The 17,279-nt window shown below is 44.2% G+C and overlaps 1 protein-coding gene across 3 annotated transcripts; it reads right to left on the bottom strand.

The window, feature by feature from the left end:
- Positions 1-201: 201 nt before the first annotated feature.
- On the bottom strand, positions 202-15,901 carry LOC134210438 (guanine nucleotide-binding protein subunit beta-1-like). 3 transcript variants are annotated; one of them, XM_062686485.1, is made up of 3 exons: positions 15,581-15,901; positions 15,133-15,343; positions 202-5,471 (listed from the first exon to the last, which is right to left on the bottom strand). In XM_062686485.1, the coding sequence occupies exon 3, from the start codon at positions 5,099-5,101 to the stop codon at positions 4,079-4,081; it is 1,023 nt and encodes a 340-aa protein (XP_062542469.1). In that variant the 5' UTR covers positions 5,102-5,471; positions 15,133-15,343; positions 15,581-15,901; the 3' UTR covers positions 202-4,078. The 3 variants fall into 3 exon arrangements, with proteins under 3 accessions (XP_062542469.1, XP_062542468.1, XP_062542470.1); XM_062686484.1 differs by having other exon boundaries at positions 15,140-15,343; XM_062686486.1 differs by having other exon boundaries at positions 15,148-15,343.
- Between the last annotated feature and the right edge of the window lie 1,378 nt (positions 15,902-17,279).

The raw sequence follows: 17,279 nt of genomic DNA, 5'->3' as shown, positions 1-17,279 counted from the left end.
CCTTCCAAGAGGCTCGGAAGCCTCCTTCCAAGAGGCTCGAAGCCTCCTTCCAAGAGGCTCAAGCCTCCTCCAAGAGGCCTCAGAGCCTCCTTCCAAGAGGCCTCAAGCCTCCTTCCAAGAGGCTCGGAAGCCTCCTTCCAAGAGGCCTCAGGAAGCCTCCTTCCAAGGGGCCTGGAAGCCTCCTCCAAGAGGCTCAAGCCTCCTTCCAAGAGGCCTGGAAGCCTCCTTCCAAGAGGCTCGGAAGCCTCCTTCCAAGAGGCTCGGAAGCCTCCTTCCAAGAGGCTCGGAAGCCTCCTTCCAAGAGGCTCGGAAGCCTCCTTCCAAGAGGCTCGGAAGCCTCCTTTCAAGAGGCTCGAAAGCCTTCTTTCAAGAGGCTTGGAAGCCTCCCTTCAAGAGGCTCGAAAGCCTCCTTTCAAGAGGCTCGGAAGCCTCCTTTCAAGAGGCTCGAAAGCCTTCTTTCAAGAGGCTTGGAAGCCTCCCTTCAAGAGGCTCGGAAGCCTTCTTCCAAGAGGCTCAGAAGCCTCTTTCCAAGAGGCTCGGAAGCCTCCTTTCAAGAGGCTCGAAAGCCTTCTTTCAAGAGGCTTGGAAGCCTCCCTTCAAGAGGCTCGAAAGCCTCCTTTCAAGAGGCTTGGAAGCCTCCCTTCAAGAGGCTCGGAAGCCTCCCTTCAAGAGGCTCGGAAGCCTGCATTTACGAAGCTCGGATGTCTTCTTTCATGAGATACGAAACCATCATTTCAAGAAGTCCGGAATGCTGACTAATACATACCGTTAGTACTTTGCGTACTTGAAGGAATGAACCAGACCCTACTTCGTGATCCTTAGCCTCTTACCCAGCAACGCCTATTCCTAACTCCCCGTGATGTCAGCCGGGGTACGAGCAACCTTAGAGACGATTGAGTAACCAATCCTGGTAAGAACTGTGATCCTTTGTTGACAGGGAAGGGTGGAGGGTTCGGCTCCTCTCCGAAATTACAAATCCGATCGAGCGTCTGTTCCCCGTGTTTGGAGCGGCCCATAACAGTGTCTGTTCCTCATGTTAGGGGCGACTGATGATCGTCCATGTGCCAACGAGAAATTCTAAGCAAAACTGCACACACTGCTCTGCATCGTGTCAGCATTGAAAAGGCAGCCTTTTCAACATGTTTCAGGTAGCGCAACCTGCGGAAGTTTCTACAGTTCCCAAGAAAAGCAAGAGTACGTATGAGCTTTGAAAAAATCCCCACGTTTTGGACTCCTGAGTCGTGAGTTGCAGAAGATCGTGGAGTTTGCTTAATGGTGATTGGTAAGCAGATGAAACGAGTTAACTGTTGAAGGCCGATAAGCGACCGCATCTGCGTGTTGAGAATGAAGGGCTAATTCTTTAAAGCGTTATCAGCATCTATGCCCCACTGAACGGTAAGCCAGATGACGTGAAGGATGCGTTCTATGAAAGCCTTGATCAAGCATACGGAGATGTAAAGGTTTTTATCACCTTTGTTGCAACTAGATGAAATGGCAATCAGCAGTACCTATTTCGCCCGTAAGAATATCCACAAACACATCTGGCAACACCCGAGTGCCGGCACTGGATGTAGTTGACTCGCAGTTACGAAAAATCTGGCGCTACTATCTTTAGTTGTAACTTGATACTTGATGGACTACACCTCCTCGTCTAAAGCTAGTTACGAAGTCCGTATTAAGCCGCAGCTGCAATACGCCTATTCACCTCGCGAGTAACAATATTATCGCACGTAACTTGAGTACCAAGGTACACACATTCTTCTACAACTTCCAAATTTTTACCATCCAGCACCACTTCACTGCTACCACCACCACTAATAAACCCGCGTTGATTGCCAGCGGTCATGTACTTTGTTTGACTAGAGTGTGCCAATTACAGAGCACTCAGGCAAATTGACTATCGAATATCATAATTCAGCCTTTTGGAAATTTGCCACAAGTTTTGAACTTGAAAATCAAAAGAACTCCTTATGAATAAGATTTTTATTGCTAATACAAAACATAATATTTTCTTAAGGCACCTTTATGAAATCCCAATGAAGCATCATGAACGCTGTACGCTAGACATTAATCAATTCATATCCCTACCTTATGAATTGCAAAAGTAGTGTTTAGAGGCCATAATCATGCCTTATGATTTTCGTAATTCCAATGAAACATCTTAACGAATTCATAATGCAGATTAATGAATTTATTATTGCGTTTTCCTATATATTATTCGATTCATAATGCCGCATTATGAGTTTCTAATTCGAGCATATTGAAAATTTTCTCGAATAATGACCATGTGCTCAATGGCAGAAAATAATAAAAAGATTTGATTCATTCATGATTACGCATACATGTGATTTCCAAATCGTTTCTCGGTTGTATCGAGGACATCGAGGGAGTATGGAAAAACAAGTGGTGTCGAACGCATTCTATAATGTCTTCGAATCTAGAAAAATAATTGCTCAACTCATTCGAATTAAACTGTTCACTTGCAATTGCTAGCGAAATTAAAAATTTGCTGTTGCTTATTATTCACAGTTAACACTTGAGAAATCTTCAACACAATATTCTCTTCAGACCCCCTCGATGAAAAATTCAACCGCACGACTTGAAGAACTTTACAATTTGTGAGAACATAATTCTCTTGGCTGAAGCTCTTCCTTCCAATTGGGGTAACTTAAAATGAACATGATGTGTTTCATAAAATGCCTTATGATTTCCTTCAAATCAACTTTGAACAAAACATGAAATGTGTCTTATGAAATTCGTTACACGCAACTAATGAACGATATACGTCCCAATAATGAAATATGAAGAGCCCAGGATGAAAAGCATAAGAGACTTATGTTTCAACGATTTTCAATAATCTTGTAGATTCATAATTTCTGCCTTATGTATTTCTTATGTTCATTTGCCTGAGTGAGGGATTAAGCATTAGAACTCGACGTACAAAATTCTGTCGCGCATTGTGCTTAACCTACTGAGACCGCTAGAGGAGTCGTTCGTCGGCGAATACTAGGCAGGTGTTCGTGAGGTCCGATCAACGATCAGATGTTTAGCCTGCGGATAATCCTTAATAAATTCCGGTAGTACGACTTGCAGACTCACCATCTGTTCAATGATTTCAAAGCACAATTCAGTGAAAATAGAAGACCTGTGGTGTATAATGCCTGAACATGGTTTTCCGGCGAAACTTCCGGTGCATAGCTTGATGACTTTAATTCAAGTATTTGGATCATGCATTTTCGCATGAAACTCAATTCTTATATTGTTCACGAAAAATTCATTCTCAGAAAGAATTGATACAGCGGACTTGCACAGCAGTTTTTGAATGTAATGCAAATTTCTGTAATAGACTAAATTCGAATCGATTGTTAACTTTTCAACGTTCCGACATGTACCAAAATATAGACATCATCCAGTTCCTGGTATCAATACTTAACTCATTTTCAAATAACTTACCAGTCTAATAAATAATAATCACTACCGTGATGGTTTTTTTCTTCTCGCATTTGAAAGTGATGAAATATGATACATGGAATTCCCTATCAATTTATCTTACCTTTGCATAATTTCTGTTTGTGTGTATCATGTTACTTTTCTTTATGTTAAATTCTGGTGTTCAATTGAGAAAGGAGGTTAAACCTATATCGAATCTAAACTTGTCAGTGCAAATCGATCGAAAAGAAAGTGACTTATCATAACTTTCCTTTTATTCTTTTACTTTTACTGATTTTTTTTTTTCAAGAGAGCAAGGAAGCGGCTGGAACGGCGAAACAACAAATCTCGAGTTCTGAACCGAGAGCTCTAAATTTGTACGCAAAGAGACAACGAATGGTTTCAAAAATATATCTTACTTTACAGTGTTACATATTCTTTTAAATATTTGTGTGTTTGAATTCATATTTTTCGCTTTGGATATTTTTTCTTGTAATTTAATATTCCTCTCTAGAGATTTTTTTTCTATTTGTGAATTTTGTGGTTCCTTTTTGGTTGCTTACGATTAGGGTTTTTTGTTATATAAAAATGTGATTCTCGTTTACAGTATAGGTTAAGTTTAATTATTTTTAAAAAATGCCTACCCAGCTTAGTTCCATACCCGCAGGAATGAGTCCCATGACCCGGTGGCGACGGCCATTCCGTTTTCCGTAACGCCTAAACAGGAAACGCGATTATCGTGGCCTGCGAGGATACCGGCCCGCTCTGCTTTCAGTGTGTCCCACACGTTGCAGTTGAAGTCATCGTACCCAGCCAGGAGAAGCCGGCCAGATTTGGAGAACGCTACCGAGGTAATACCGCAGATGATGTTATCGTGGGAGTACATGGCCAGCTCCTGGTCGGCCCGTATATCGAACAGCCGACAGGTGGCGTCATCGGAACCGGTCGCAAACGCGTGCCCATTCGGGAAGAATGTGACGGCGTTGATATCGCTCTCGTGTCCCGGGAACGTTTGCTTGCACTGTCCCTCCCGGATGTCCCACAGTTTGGCGGAGGCGTCGCACGCCCCGGAAACGAATACGCGGCACTGTGGCGAAACGGACAGTGCCATAACATCGCCGGTATGTCCGAGGAACGATGTACATTGCTGACCGGTTTCGATATCCCACAGCCCACAGGACATGTCCCCTGAGCTGGTAACGATTTGAGTATCATCTAGGAATCGACAGCACGATAGGTACCCAGTGTGGCCGGGAAGTTCTCGCGACACCCGTACGTTGCCTTCTCTAGTTTTAAGATTATAGATCGAGCAAATATTGTCCAATCCTCCGCAGGCTACGAAATTGCCGGAAGGCGCGTACGCACAGGTCATGACCCAGGACGATCTCAACGGGATCGCGTGAACCTTGTTCGTCGTGTGAGAGTCCCATACGATCAGTTTACCGTCCTGCGAGGCGGATACTAAGTTTCTAGAATCACATCCCCAGTGCATGGCGTAGATCTTAGCTAAGTGACCCCGCAGGGTTCGTCTGGTCCGCATCTGTATCCTACCTATCGGTTCCAAGTTGTTGGTCGCCTGAACCAGCGATGTGTCACATGCTACCTTCCGGGCATCGCGAATGGCATTCTTCAGCGTTTCCGCTTCCTGTCTAAGAGCCTCCAGTTCGTTCATTTCGTGGGCTTTGTTCTAAGCGTATCCTTGCAGAAATCTTACACTCAGAGGTGTATTTTTGCGTGATCGCGCAACTAACAATAATTACAATTTATGTGGTTACTGTTTATTAGTAATGAACACCTTTCCTATATATGCTCGCAACGTAAGCACAAGTCACTACTAGGATCCGAAACGATGTGCTACCGGAATTCGTTTTTATTTTCTACTTTCTTCTTCCTGGAAAATTATTTTTGAGAACTTTATGAGATTTCTTCTTTCACTATATTGGGCACCACTCGTGCACACTGTGCCAATCGAAGGGCTATGCTCCTTTACCAACCCAGCTTATATCCTTACAGTAGCAGCAAATCGAGACTCCAAATTGGACCTAAAATATTGGGAAATAAACAAAGTATGACAATTCCACATAAAAAATACAAATCTATCGAAACTGTAATCACGAGTTCACACACAAAACTTCAAAACTATCACACCAAAACGAACTGCATGCAGAGATGGCAGGAAGTTAGCCTTTATTTTCCGACGAACGGATCCAGAAATATGATTACATTAAATACAGGTCAGAATAATCTTGTCAGGTCAGAACTTGTTAAAAATTGGCAGTCTTACAGTCCTTTGAAATGTATCTTCAATGTACATTCTACATCTATCTTTTTGGGAAGCATGGAATTTAACATCCAACTATGCATGGTTACATTTTTATTTTATTTAACATCCACTATACGATCCAATCATATTCAGAAAAAGGTGGTTGAAATTCAAAGGATTCCCAAAAAACTTATATATCCAAGTTCAAAACAACTCGAAACATTTCGGGCTCAAGAATTCTCCTTGAAATCCTTCTAGAAGCTCTCCTGAGAACTTCTAAATTCCTCCGGAAAGTTATCACTACATTCCTCTCAAAATCGATCGAAAATCCTTCTCCTGTAATTGTAATTTCTCCTTATCTACTTCACTAAACTTTTTTTAGGAAATTTATGAGGAAATTCCTTAAAGATTTCTTTTCTTCTCCCCAAGTTTTACTTCTAGACATTTCGTCGGTTACTCTTCCAGAAAAATCTCCGGCATTTCCTACAGGAATGCACTCTAGAGTTCCTTCAAGAATACATGCGGAATTTCCTCCAAAAATTCCACAAGAAGTTTCTTCAGAAATTTATAACGGAAATTCCTCTAGAAATTCGACTCCGGGTATTACACCGGCTGTTCCTCTGAAAATTTCTCCGGTAGTTCCACCAGTAGTTCCGGGAATTCATTCAGGCTTTCTTTGGGAATTTATCTAGAAATTATCCAGAAGTTCCTCGGAGGGTTTCTCTGGGAGTTCCTCCGGGGGGTCCTTTGGGAATTCTTCCAGGGGTTCCTCCTGGAATTCTTACGGAAGTTCATTTGGGAGTTCATCCAGGAGTTCTGAAGAGAGTTCCTCCGGGATTTCCTCCGGAGATTCTTCCAGTAGTTCTTCAAGAAATTCATCCAGAAGTTCCACCGGCAGTTCCTCCGAAAATTCCTCTGAGAATTTCTCCGGGAATTCCTCCAGAAATTACTCCGGGAGTTCCTTCTCAGAGGAACACCCGGAGGAACTGCCGGTGAAACTCCCGAAGGAAAGCTCATAGAAACTGGCGGTTGATCTCCCGGAGGAATTCCCATAGGAACTGCCGGAGCAATTTCCGGCTAAGTTTCTGAAGAAAGCCTAAATGATTTCCTGAAAAAGCCTGAATGATTTTCTGGAAGAGCTACTGGTGGAACTCCCGGATGAATTGCCGGTGGAATTCCCGGAAACTCCCGGGAAAATCTTCAAATGAACCCCCGAAGAAACTGCCAGTGAAACTACCAGAAGAATTCTCGGAAAAATCTTGGTGGATTCATCTGATAGACAAATCTCGTCTAGCTGAAACCTTTGTAGGGGTATGTAGCTGAACCATCATCATCATCAGAGGACCTCCCGGAGAATTCCTTGAGGAGCTCCCAGAGAAATTCTCGGAGAAGCTTCTGGGGGAATTTCTGTATAAATTCCTGAAGAAGCCTAAATGAATTCCAGAAAGAAAGCCTGAATGAATTCCCGGAGGAAATTCTGGAGAAATTCCCGGAAGAGTTTTCAGAGGAACCCCCGTAGGAACTGCCGATAGAACTACCGGAATAATAACTGCCGGTGGAACTCCTGGAAGAATTCCCGGAGGAATTTTCGGAGAAACTCCTGGAGGATGTCCCAGTGGAAATCTTGAAGTTTCCACCGGAATTCTTTCAGGATCTCTTTGAGAATTAATCTAGGAATTTCTCCGAAAATTCCGATGTTGATTTCATTTTCGGTATAATTTCCGTATAAATTTTCGGTGGAATTCCTGGAGAAATTCTTTGAAATTTTCATAAGAAACTATTTGAAACTTTCACGGAAAGTTTTATGGAATTTACACAAGAAATTCGAAGACTTTTCGCGAAATTCTCAGGAATGTTTAATGGCGATTTCAACGGAATATTCTTAGGGATTCCACGGTGCAATTTTCCAGCAATTTTTATAAGAAACAGCACGAAAGAATTATCTGAAGAATTCCCTGCAGAACTTATAAAGAAATTAGTGGAGAATTTTCGGAATCAATTCCCGGCTAAATTGATGGTGGAATTCCTGAAGACATTGCCGAAGAAGTTGCTGGAGGCATTCCTAAAGAATCCGGGCGTGAATGCGTCACGTTTATTGGCGTTGCGTTTAAGTACAAAACGCTGTCGCGCAACGCGCTATTGTGATCCAGCCGTTACTGTTGGTTGTGGATTTGCTTTCAAAGTGTTTCAAAGCGTAGAATCATAACTACTGAATCGGTTCAATGGGCTCTTAACAGTTTTGCTCCTTGCACATTTCCAGGAGAAGATGGGATCTATCCTGTTCTTCTTCAGAGTGGTTTTGAGCAGTATGTAGTTTTGCTACTGGGTATATTCCCATATTCTGCCGGGATCTCACTGTAAAGTTTATCCCGAAAGGAGGACGTGCTTCGTATGAACAATCAAAGAATTTTAGACCCATGGCACGGCAAATGCTGGGTAAAGCGTACCATTGGTACTTCGCGTACCTGAAGGAATAAAATAGACCCCATCTCGCGGTCCTTAGCCTCTTACCCAGCAACTCCTATCCCTACCTCCTCGTGGTGCTGGCCGGAATACGAGTAACCTCTCCGGAGGTGCAAATCTTACTGAGCGTCTGTTCTCCATGTCAGTAGCGGCTCACAACAATGTCTGTTCTCCATGTTAGGGGCGACTAATCATCGTCCGAGTGCCAGCGAGGGACTCTAAGTGAAACTGTGCACCATGGTCCACCGGGAATAAGGAAGAATGGTCCTCCGGAAATACAGAGGGTTTGATGTCAGGCCCTGCAAGCCAGCCTTAAAAAAACAAACGCAACGAATATTCAACAAGAAAGTACGGACTGGAACCATCGGCGAAGACCACTGCGACGAAAAGAGAATAGCGATTGGAAATTCGGTTCGTGGAACTGCAAATCTCTCAACTTCATCGGGAGCACACGCATACTCGCCGATGTCGCAGAAGGACGCAGCGCGGGCGGTCGCGCTGCAGCAACGTACCCGGCAGAACGTGGAATATTATAGACGGTAGAGGAGATAGCAGATCCGCCTTTTTCAGGAGAAGAAACGCCGCCTGGAAGAAGCGGAGTGCGAGGAGATAGAACAGCTGTGCCGTTCTCAAGAAACATGCAAGTTTCATCAGAAGCTCAATGCATCCCGCTAAAGCTTCGTATGTACTAGGATAAGGATGGTAGCATTTTGACAAACGAACATGTAGTGATCGAAAGGTGGAAGCAGCACTACGAGGAACATTTAAATGGCGCTGAGAGTACAGGCAGTGAAAGTCAAGGTAGCGGAGGAGATGACTACGTCAGTTCAGCGGACGATGGAAGCCAACCAGCCCCACCTTGAGGGAAGTTAAGGATGCCATCCAACAGCTAAAGACCAATGAAGCAACTGGTAAGAACATTATCGGAGCTCAGCTCATCAAAATGGGCCTGGAAAAGCTGGCCACTTGCCTGCACAAACTGATATTCATAACCTGGGAAACTGAACAGCTATCGGATGAGTGGAAGGAAGGGGTTATATGTCCCATCTGCAAGAAAGGCGACAAGCTGGAGAACTTTCGAGCGATCACCATTTGTGAATGAGTTCGTGGGAAGTTATCAAGCCTGCTTCGTTGACGGCCGCTCGACAACGGACCAGATCTTTACTGTACGGCAAATCCTTTAACAATGCCGTGAATACCAGGTCCCAACGCACCATCTGTTCATTGATTTTAAGGCGGTAAACGACAGTATAGACCGCGTAGAGCTATGGAAAATTATGGACGAGAACAGCTTCCCTGGGAAGCTTACCAGACTGATCAAAGCAACGGTGGATGGTGTGTAAAACTGTGTGAAGATTTCGGGCGAACACTCCAGTTCGTTCGAATCGCGCCGGGGACTAAGACAAGGTGATGGACTTTCGTGCCTGTTGTTCAACATTGCGCTAGAAGGTGTCATGCGGAGAGCCGGGTGTAACAGCCGGGGTACGATTTTCAACAGATCCAGTCAATTTATTTGCTTCGCGGATGACATGGACATTGTCGGCCGAACATTTGCAAAGGTGGCAGAACTGTACGCCCGCCTGAAACGTGAAGCAACAAAAGTTGGACTGGAGGTGAATGCGTCAAAGACAAAGTACATGCTTGTGGGCGGAACCGAGCGCGACAGGGCCCGCCTGGGAAGCAGTGTTACGATAGACGGAGATACCTTCGAGGTGGTCGAGGAATTCGTCTACCTCGGATCCTTGCTAACGGCTGACAACAACGTTAGTCGTGAAATACGAAGGCGCATCATCTGTGGAAGTCGGGCCTACTACGAACTCCAGAAGAAACTGCGGTCAAAAAAAATTCGCCACCGCACCAAATGTGTTATGTAAAAGACGCTGGCTGGTAAGACCGAGCGGCTACCTTCTACCAAAGCTGTGGCACCACCAATGAGCTGGGAACCGGCTTCATAGTGCTGAGTAAGATGCGCCAACGTGTGATTGGGAGGCAGCCAATCAACGCAAGGATGTGCAAGCTGAGGATAAAAGGCCGTTTCTTCAACTATAGCATCATCAACGTGCACTGTCCACACGAAGGGAGACCCGACGACGAGAAGGAAGCGTTCTACGCACAGCTGGAGCAGACATACGATGGATGCCCACTGCGGGACGTCAAAATCGTCATCGGTGACATAACGGACAGGTAGGAAGGAAGGAAATGTATAGATCGGTCATCGGACCGGATAGTCTGCACACCATATCGAATGACAACGGCCAACGATGCATAAAATTCGCAGCCTCCCGCGGAATGATAGTCCGAAGCACCTTCTTTCCCCGCAAAAATATCCACAAGGCCACATGGAGATCACCTAACCAAGAAACGGAAAACCAAATTACCAGTTCTAATCGACGGTAAATTCTTCTCCAACATCACGAACGTCCGCACTTACCGCATTGCGAATATTGAATCCGACCACTACCTCGTTGCAGTATGCCTGCGCTCAAAACTCTCGACGGTGTACAACACGCGTCGAAGTCGGACGCCGCGGCTTAACATTGGGCGGCTACAAGACGGTAGACTAGCCTAAGAATACGCGCAGCAGCTGGAAGTGGCACTCCCAACGGAAGAGCAGCTAGGCGCAGCGTCTCTTGAAGATGGCTGGAGAGATATTCCATCCGCCATTGGTAGCACCGCAACCGCTGCGCTTGGCACGGTGCCCCCGGATCAGAGAAACGACTGATATGAATGACGGCGAATATGAGCAGTTAGTAGAAGAGAAGAATGCAGCATGGGCGAGATTGCTGCAACACCGCACTAGGGCGAACGAGGCACGATATAAACGTGTGTGGAACAGACAAAACTCGATTTTCCGTAGGAAAAAGCGTCAGCAGGAAGATCGAGACCGTGAAGAGACGGAGCAACTGTACCGCGCTAATAACATACGAAAGTTCTATGAGAAGTTAAACCGTTCACGTAAGGGCCACGTGCCAGAGTCTGATATGTGTAAGGATATTGACGGGAACCTTCTTACGAACGAGCGTGAGGAGATCCAAAGGTGGCGGCAGAACTACGAAGAACACCTGAATGGCGATGTGGCAGATGAATATGGCGGTATGGTGGTGGACATGGGAGAACGCGCGCAAGACATAATTTTACCGGCGCCGGATCTTTAGGAAGTCCAAGAGGAGATTGGCCTGCTGAAGAACAACAAAGCCCCTGGAGTTGACCAACTACCAGAAGAGCTTTTTTAACACGGTGGTGAAGCATTGGCTAGAGCGCTGCACTGAGTCATTACCAAGGTTTGGGAGCAGGAAGTTTTGCCGCAGGAGTAGATGGAAGGTGTCGTCTGTCCCATCTACAAAAAGGGCGATAAGCTGGATTGTAGCAACTACCGCGCAATCAGATTGCTGAACGCCGCCTACAAGGTACTCTCCCAAATTTTATGCCGTCGACTAGCACCAATTGCAAGGGAGTTCGTGGGGCAGTACCAGGCGGGTTTTATGGGCGAACGCTCCACCACGGACCAGGTGTTCGATATTCGCCAAGTACTGCAGAAATGCCGCGAATACAACGTGCCTACACATTATCTATTCATCAACTTCAAAGCCGCATATGAAACAATCGATCAGGACCAGCTATGGCAGCTAATGCACGAACTCGGATTTCCGGATAAACTGACACGGTTGATCAAAGCGACGATGGATCGGGTGATGTACGTAGTTCGAGTTTCAGGAGCATTCTCGAGTCCCTTCGAAATGCGCAGAGGGTTACAGCAAGGTGATGGTCTTTCGTGTCTGCTATTCAACATCGCTTTGGAAGGGGTAATACGAAGAGCAGGGATTAACACGAGTGGTACAATTTTCAATAAGTCCGTCCAGCTATTTGGCTTCGCCGACGACATAGATATTATGGCACGTAACTTTGAGAAGATGGAGGAAGCCTACATCAGACTGAAGAGGGAAGCCAAGCGGATCGGACTAGTCATCAATACGTCGAAGACGAAGTACATGATAGGATGAGGTTCAAGAGAAGACAATGCGAGCCACCCACCGTTTGCATCGGTGGTGACGAAATCGAGGTGGTAGAAGAATTTGTGTACTTGGGCTCACTGGTGACTGCCGAAAATGATACCAGCAAAGAAATTCGGAGACGCATAGTGGCTGGAAATCGTACGTACTTTGGACTCCGCAAGACGCTTCGATCGAATAGAGTTCGCCGCCGTACCAAACTGACAATCTACAAAACGCTCATTAGACCGGTAGTCCTCTATGGACACGAGACCTGGACGATGCTCGTGGAGGACCAACGCACACTTGGAGTTTTCGAAAGGAACATGCTGCGTACCATCTATGGTGGGGTGCAGATGGCGGACGGTACGTGGAGGAGGCGAATGAACCACGAGTTGCATGAGCTGTTGGGAGAACCATCCATCGTTCACACCGCGAAAATCGGACGACTGCGGTGGGCCGGACACGTAGCCAGAATGTCGGACAGTAACCCGGTCAAAATGGTTTTCGACAACGATCCGATGTGCACAAGAAGGCGAGGTGCGCAGCGGGAAAGGTGGATCGATCAGGTGAGGTGGATGATGGATGGATGATGACTTGCGGACCCTCCGTAGACTGCGTGGTTGGCGACGTGTAGCCATTGACCGAGCCAAATGGAGAAGACTCTTATATACTGCACAGGCTACTTCGGCCTTAGTCTGAATAAATAATAATAATGAGACCGGTAGTCCTCTACGGACATGAAACATGGACAATGCTCGAGGAGGACTTCAAGTACTCGGAGTTTTCGAGGGACGGGTGCTTAGGACCATCTTTAGCGGTGTGCAAGAAGACGATGTGTGGCGGCGAAAAATGAACCACGAACTCGATCAGCTCAACGGCAAACCCAGTATCCAGAAGGTAGCTGAAGCCGGAAGGGTACGAAGGGCAGGGCATGTTGCAAGAATGCCGGACAGCAACCTTGCGAAGATGGTGTTCGCTTTCGATCCGGCAGGTACGAGGCGGCGTGGAGCACAGCGAGCAAGGTGGGCAGACCAGGTGCAAAACGACTTGGCGAGCGTGGGGCATATTTGAGGATTGACCGTGACCGTGTATTGCGGCATCAAATTGTTGATTCAGTGTTAGTTTCAGTAAACTAAATAAATGAATGAACAAACGCTACCAAGCGGTTGACTTTTAAACTAATCTAGCCTCCATCTTAAAGGCTTTCCACCATCTGAATAACTTTGTAGAAGAACATAGCTTTTTAAATCTCGCAGATTTTGAAATATTCAACCCAACAGGTTATTCCTTATATACTAGCGCTGCGAATGAATTCCAAACTAAACTGCCCTCCATCATACATGTTTTGGCTCCCCGAACAATTTTGTAGAAGACGAAGTCTCTCTAATTTTTATAGATCTCGAGATATCCACCTCACTTGTTGCACATACGCTAGCGCCATCTAGCAGATATGCGTTTATCTAAGCTGATCAGCACAAATGCGGGTGTTACAAAAATTGGAGCGCGTTCGAAAATATTTGGAAGTAGGTAATTTATTTTTCCAGATATTTATTTGCGTGTATGCCCCAATAGAATAGCAACCGGATATTTATCAACAACCTGTGCGAAACATGATTGTACTTCAACACTCTTGATAGAAACAATCGGTGTGAGAACGAGTGCGTAAATAAAATATTACCGCATTTTGTTCCTATAGTAGACACTAATATAGATACGAACCGCTGACTATGCCCATAAAAATAATCTAATCGGATACTCATTTTGATATCAAATTAAGATTTTCAAACTTAGTAATCATATTGATTTTATTGACAGCAAATTTTGTTTTCAGTATGATTCCTCATTGTAAAATTATGCTCTCATTTATGCTGTGTTAACCGTTAATTCATACAAAACGAGATCAAGTACTGGAGTAATCAAGTAATTGACATCATTACAACAAATTTTGATCCATTTCATTTCAATTTTTGCTCGGTTTAGAAATCTCGCAGTAAATTACTGTGGAAGTGTTCAATGAACACTAAAGTCAATAAAGAAAGAAAAATCGCATCACCGAAAAACGATATTAATATAACTTTTGAACCTCCCCTTAAGCATGAGATCACAACACAATTCGTAGTTACTACTCCGTGATTGACCAGAATTAGCGGAAATGCACATGGAATCAACAGATGGGACTTGGGATTAGCATCTCATCCTCAATGTGCACGTTCCGAAAGCTCAACTTTCATAACTTGAAAACCTTCCCTTCTAACAAAAACTCTTTACTGCGAATACCATGGATATGCGATGGTCTTCATGACATATTGACAGGACAACATAGTCACATTAACATTCCTTCCCTCCATTATCAATCAAGGATGTGGCCAGCTGTACTAATGACATACTAAAAATTGAACTCTCGATACGTGTACAATGGAAACGGGAAGCATTCAAATCTACATTTGTTGATTGTCTGGGCCTTATAAATAGTTCTAATTGATTATGGAATAGTATCAACGAGTCAACAATCACGCTCATATTCACACTTATTTTTCCATCTGAAAATTTCGTGCTGTGCATATGCGCAGTCAAGTAATGCAACAATCTGATAAATGTTGTGCCTATAAGATAAATGAATCTTTTTAATAATTTTACATGAATATTTTTTTAAACCCCTAAGACGATTTTTACACTGTAGAAAAACTTTCTCTAAACACACACCTGCACCCGAGCACTAATGTCACACATGTGGGTTTCCAGGCGAATCAACATATTGATTTGATAAGAACAGCGTCAGCAATAGTGTGCACTGTTATTTGAACAAACTGTAAAACTTTTACTCACTTCTCCAGCTGAAAATCACTATTTCTATATCAACGGTCCATAAAAGCTTATTAGTCAACACGAACAATCTTACCGATCGCTGCCAACCCTGCATATGCAGTTCAGAAATAATAATCCGACGACATAAAAACTACAGCAAAATTATAAATGACCACTAACACCATACCACCACACCCTAAGGAAGAGAATCGCCGTATTGTATCCGCCTGTCCGTCCGTCCGTCGGTCCGTAACGCGTTTCGTGCGTGTCACGTTCCCGCGAAGATGGCTGGTGACTGTCACGTTCTCTCACCCTCTCGCTCTCGCGCGTGTCGTAGTGCTGCTGCGACTGCTGCTGATGATATTCCACGGCGTACGGAAATTTTCTTCACCTGTCCATGTACGCACATACACACATACGCACGGACACACATTTTCACCGCCGCCAGACGAACGACGTTCATCGCCCATCGTCGAATTTCGTCAGAATCCAATCCAGAAAAGATGTCATGGAGCATGAATCGGAAAATAAATACAGAACATAAAAATCCACCATTAGCTTCCTTGTCCAGTTTCCACAACGGGAAAAGTCCCCAAATGCCGCACCACGGTCAACTTGCATAACGTACATGGACAAATGCTCCAAAAGCTGGGACTACACCTGTGTGTCGTCTGGAAATTTTACATCCGGAGGCTCATCCCTGATTGAACATCAGACTCCCTTTGCTACGAAGCGCACAGTTTTCACACCCACGGCACAATTCTTCACACTTTCTGCTCCCGTTGCAACAGGAATCCAGTCCAATCCGAGGTGAACCCTGATCGCAGAAAAAAATCACAATTTTCCACCTAAATTTTCTCCAAAAAGTGCCGAATCGACCATAGAGCCGATGATGAATCTTTTTCTCGTAGGTAGGTCTTCCAACCAGTCCTTCAGTGTCGAAGGAGGGCTTTTTGCTTCTTTGGAAAAACTATACGTTTTTCGCCAGGGACGCATGCGCTTCGCGGAAAATCAGCGAAAAATCTGCTTGGGTCCGGTGGGAGAGCGATGCGAACGACGCCTGGCACGTACGTCTGGCTATCAGACGACTGATGGGAAAATTTTCCCCATTTTTCCGCTTGCCGTGGCGATTGTATAGATTGAATCGACCGTTCTGAGATAGGACGTGTGTTGATGCACCGCGCCAGTAGCAGGGAATTCAATTTCAAATGGAGACGCTTGGTTGCTCACTTGCAAGCATAGAAGCATAACTAACGGCAATTTTACTATTGAATTAACCTTTATCTGACTGTATCGCAAATTCTCGAGTAATCACAAACGACTACGGTGTAATTTTGGAATCTATAAGCAATATATGCAGCGGGTTGAACCACAATTCATGTTTGGAAGTCAAATGAGTCGGTCGTGAGTGTCTCATGCGATTGTTTTTGATTTATTTTCTACTAATTATGCATTCATCTCTTGGAATAGGTGTTCGGTTCGGTGTTTATTTAACACTATCTTGTATATTTTATATTTTATTTATTAAATTTTTATTGCCTCTGACAGTTAGGATTTTTCCACTATGGAAAGAAATCACAATGTTTTTAACACAAGCTAACCCTAATAAGAGAACAAGGAACTAATTGTAGTATTAGAAGATAGATTTTTATCTAAAGGTGAAAATTATTCGATTGTACATTTGTTCCAGTGTCTCAAAATTAGAAATTCTATGAAGTTCATTGATACTATACCAGGGAGGCTAATCGGAATCATTTTCATTTTTTGATCTAGTGTTAGTCCTTAATATTTAACTTCGCTAGACCATGAAATAAACGACCTAGAATGACTGAAGCAACCAAATGTCGCCACTGCATACGCGCAGCAGCTCGAGACAGTGTTGCCGGAAGAGGGTGAGCTCGATCCCAAGTAACAAAAAATATATCTATTTTTTAGAAAAATAAAAACTTGTTGTATTTAAGTTATCTTAGTAACAACCAATACTTTCTTTGTTATAGGAAAAGTTTAATAGTGCTTGATACAAACATCTCTTAGCTAAACTATTCGGTGTTCTATTTTTGCGAATAAGCTATATATACACTGGTGGAAATAAGTATAAAGACAAGCTCGGTTTCCATACAAAATGGCCATATTGGGAAGTCAATATCTCGATTCTGAGCGATTCGATTGGGCTGATTTTTTGCCAACAAGCCTAAAATGACTTGAATTTTTATTCAATGATAGTTACATTTATGCATGTATTCTGTTGGAAATAATTATAAAGACAGTTCCGTTGTATGGAGCTCCATATAAAAAAGTGGTGTCTTTATAATTATTTCCAGATTTTG

Source organism: Armigeres subalbatus, chromosome 2 (genome assembly GCF_024139115.2).
Source record: "Armigeres subalbatus isolate Guangzhou_Male chromosome 2, GZ_Asu_2, whole genome shotgun sequence".
In the NCBI taxonomy this organism is placed as follows: domain Eukaryota; kingdom Metazoa; phylum Arthropoda; class Insecta; order Diptera; family Culicidae; genus Armigeres; species Armigeres subalbatus.
This window is presented reverse-complemented; position numbering and strand designations above follow the sequence as displayed.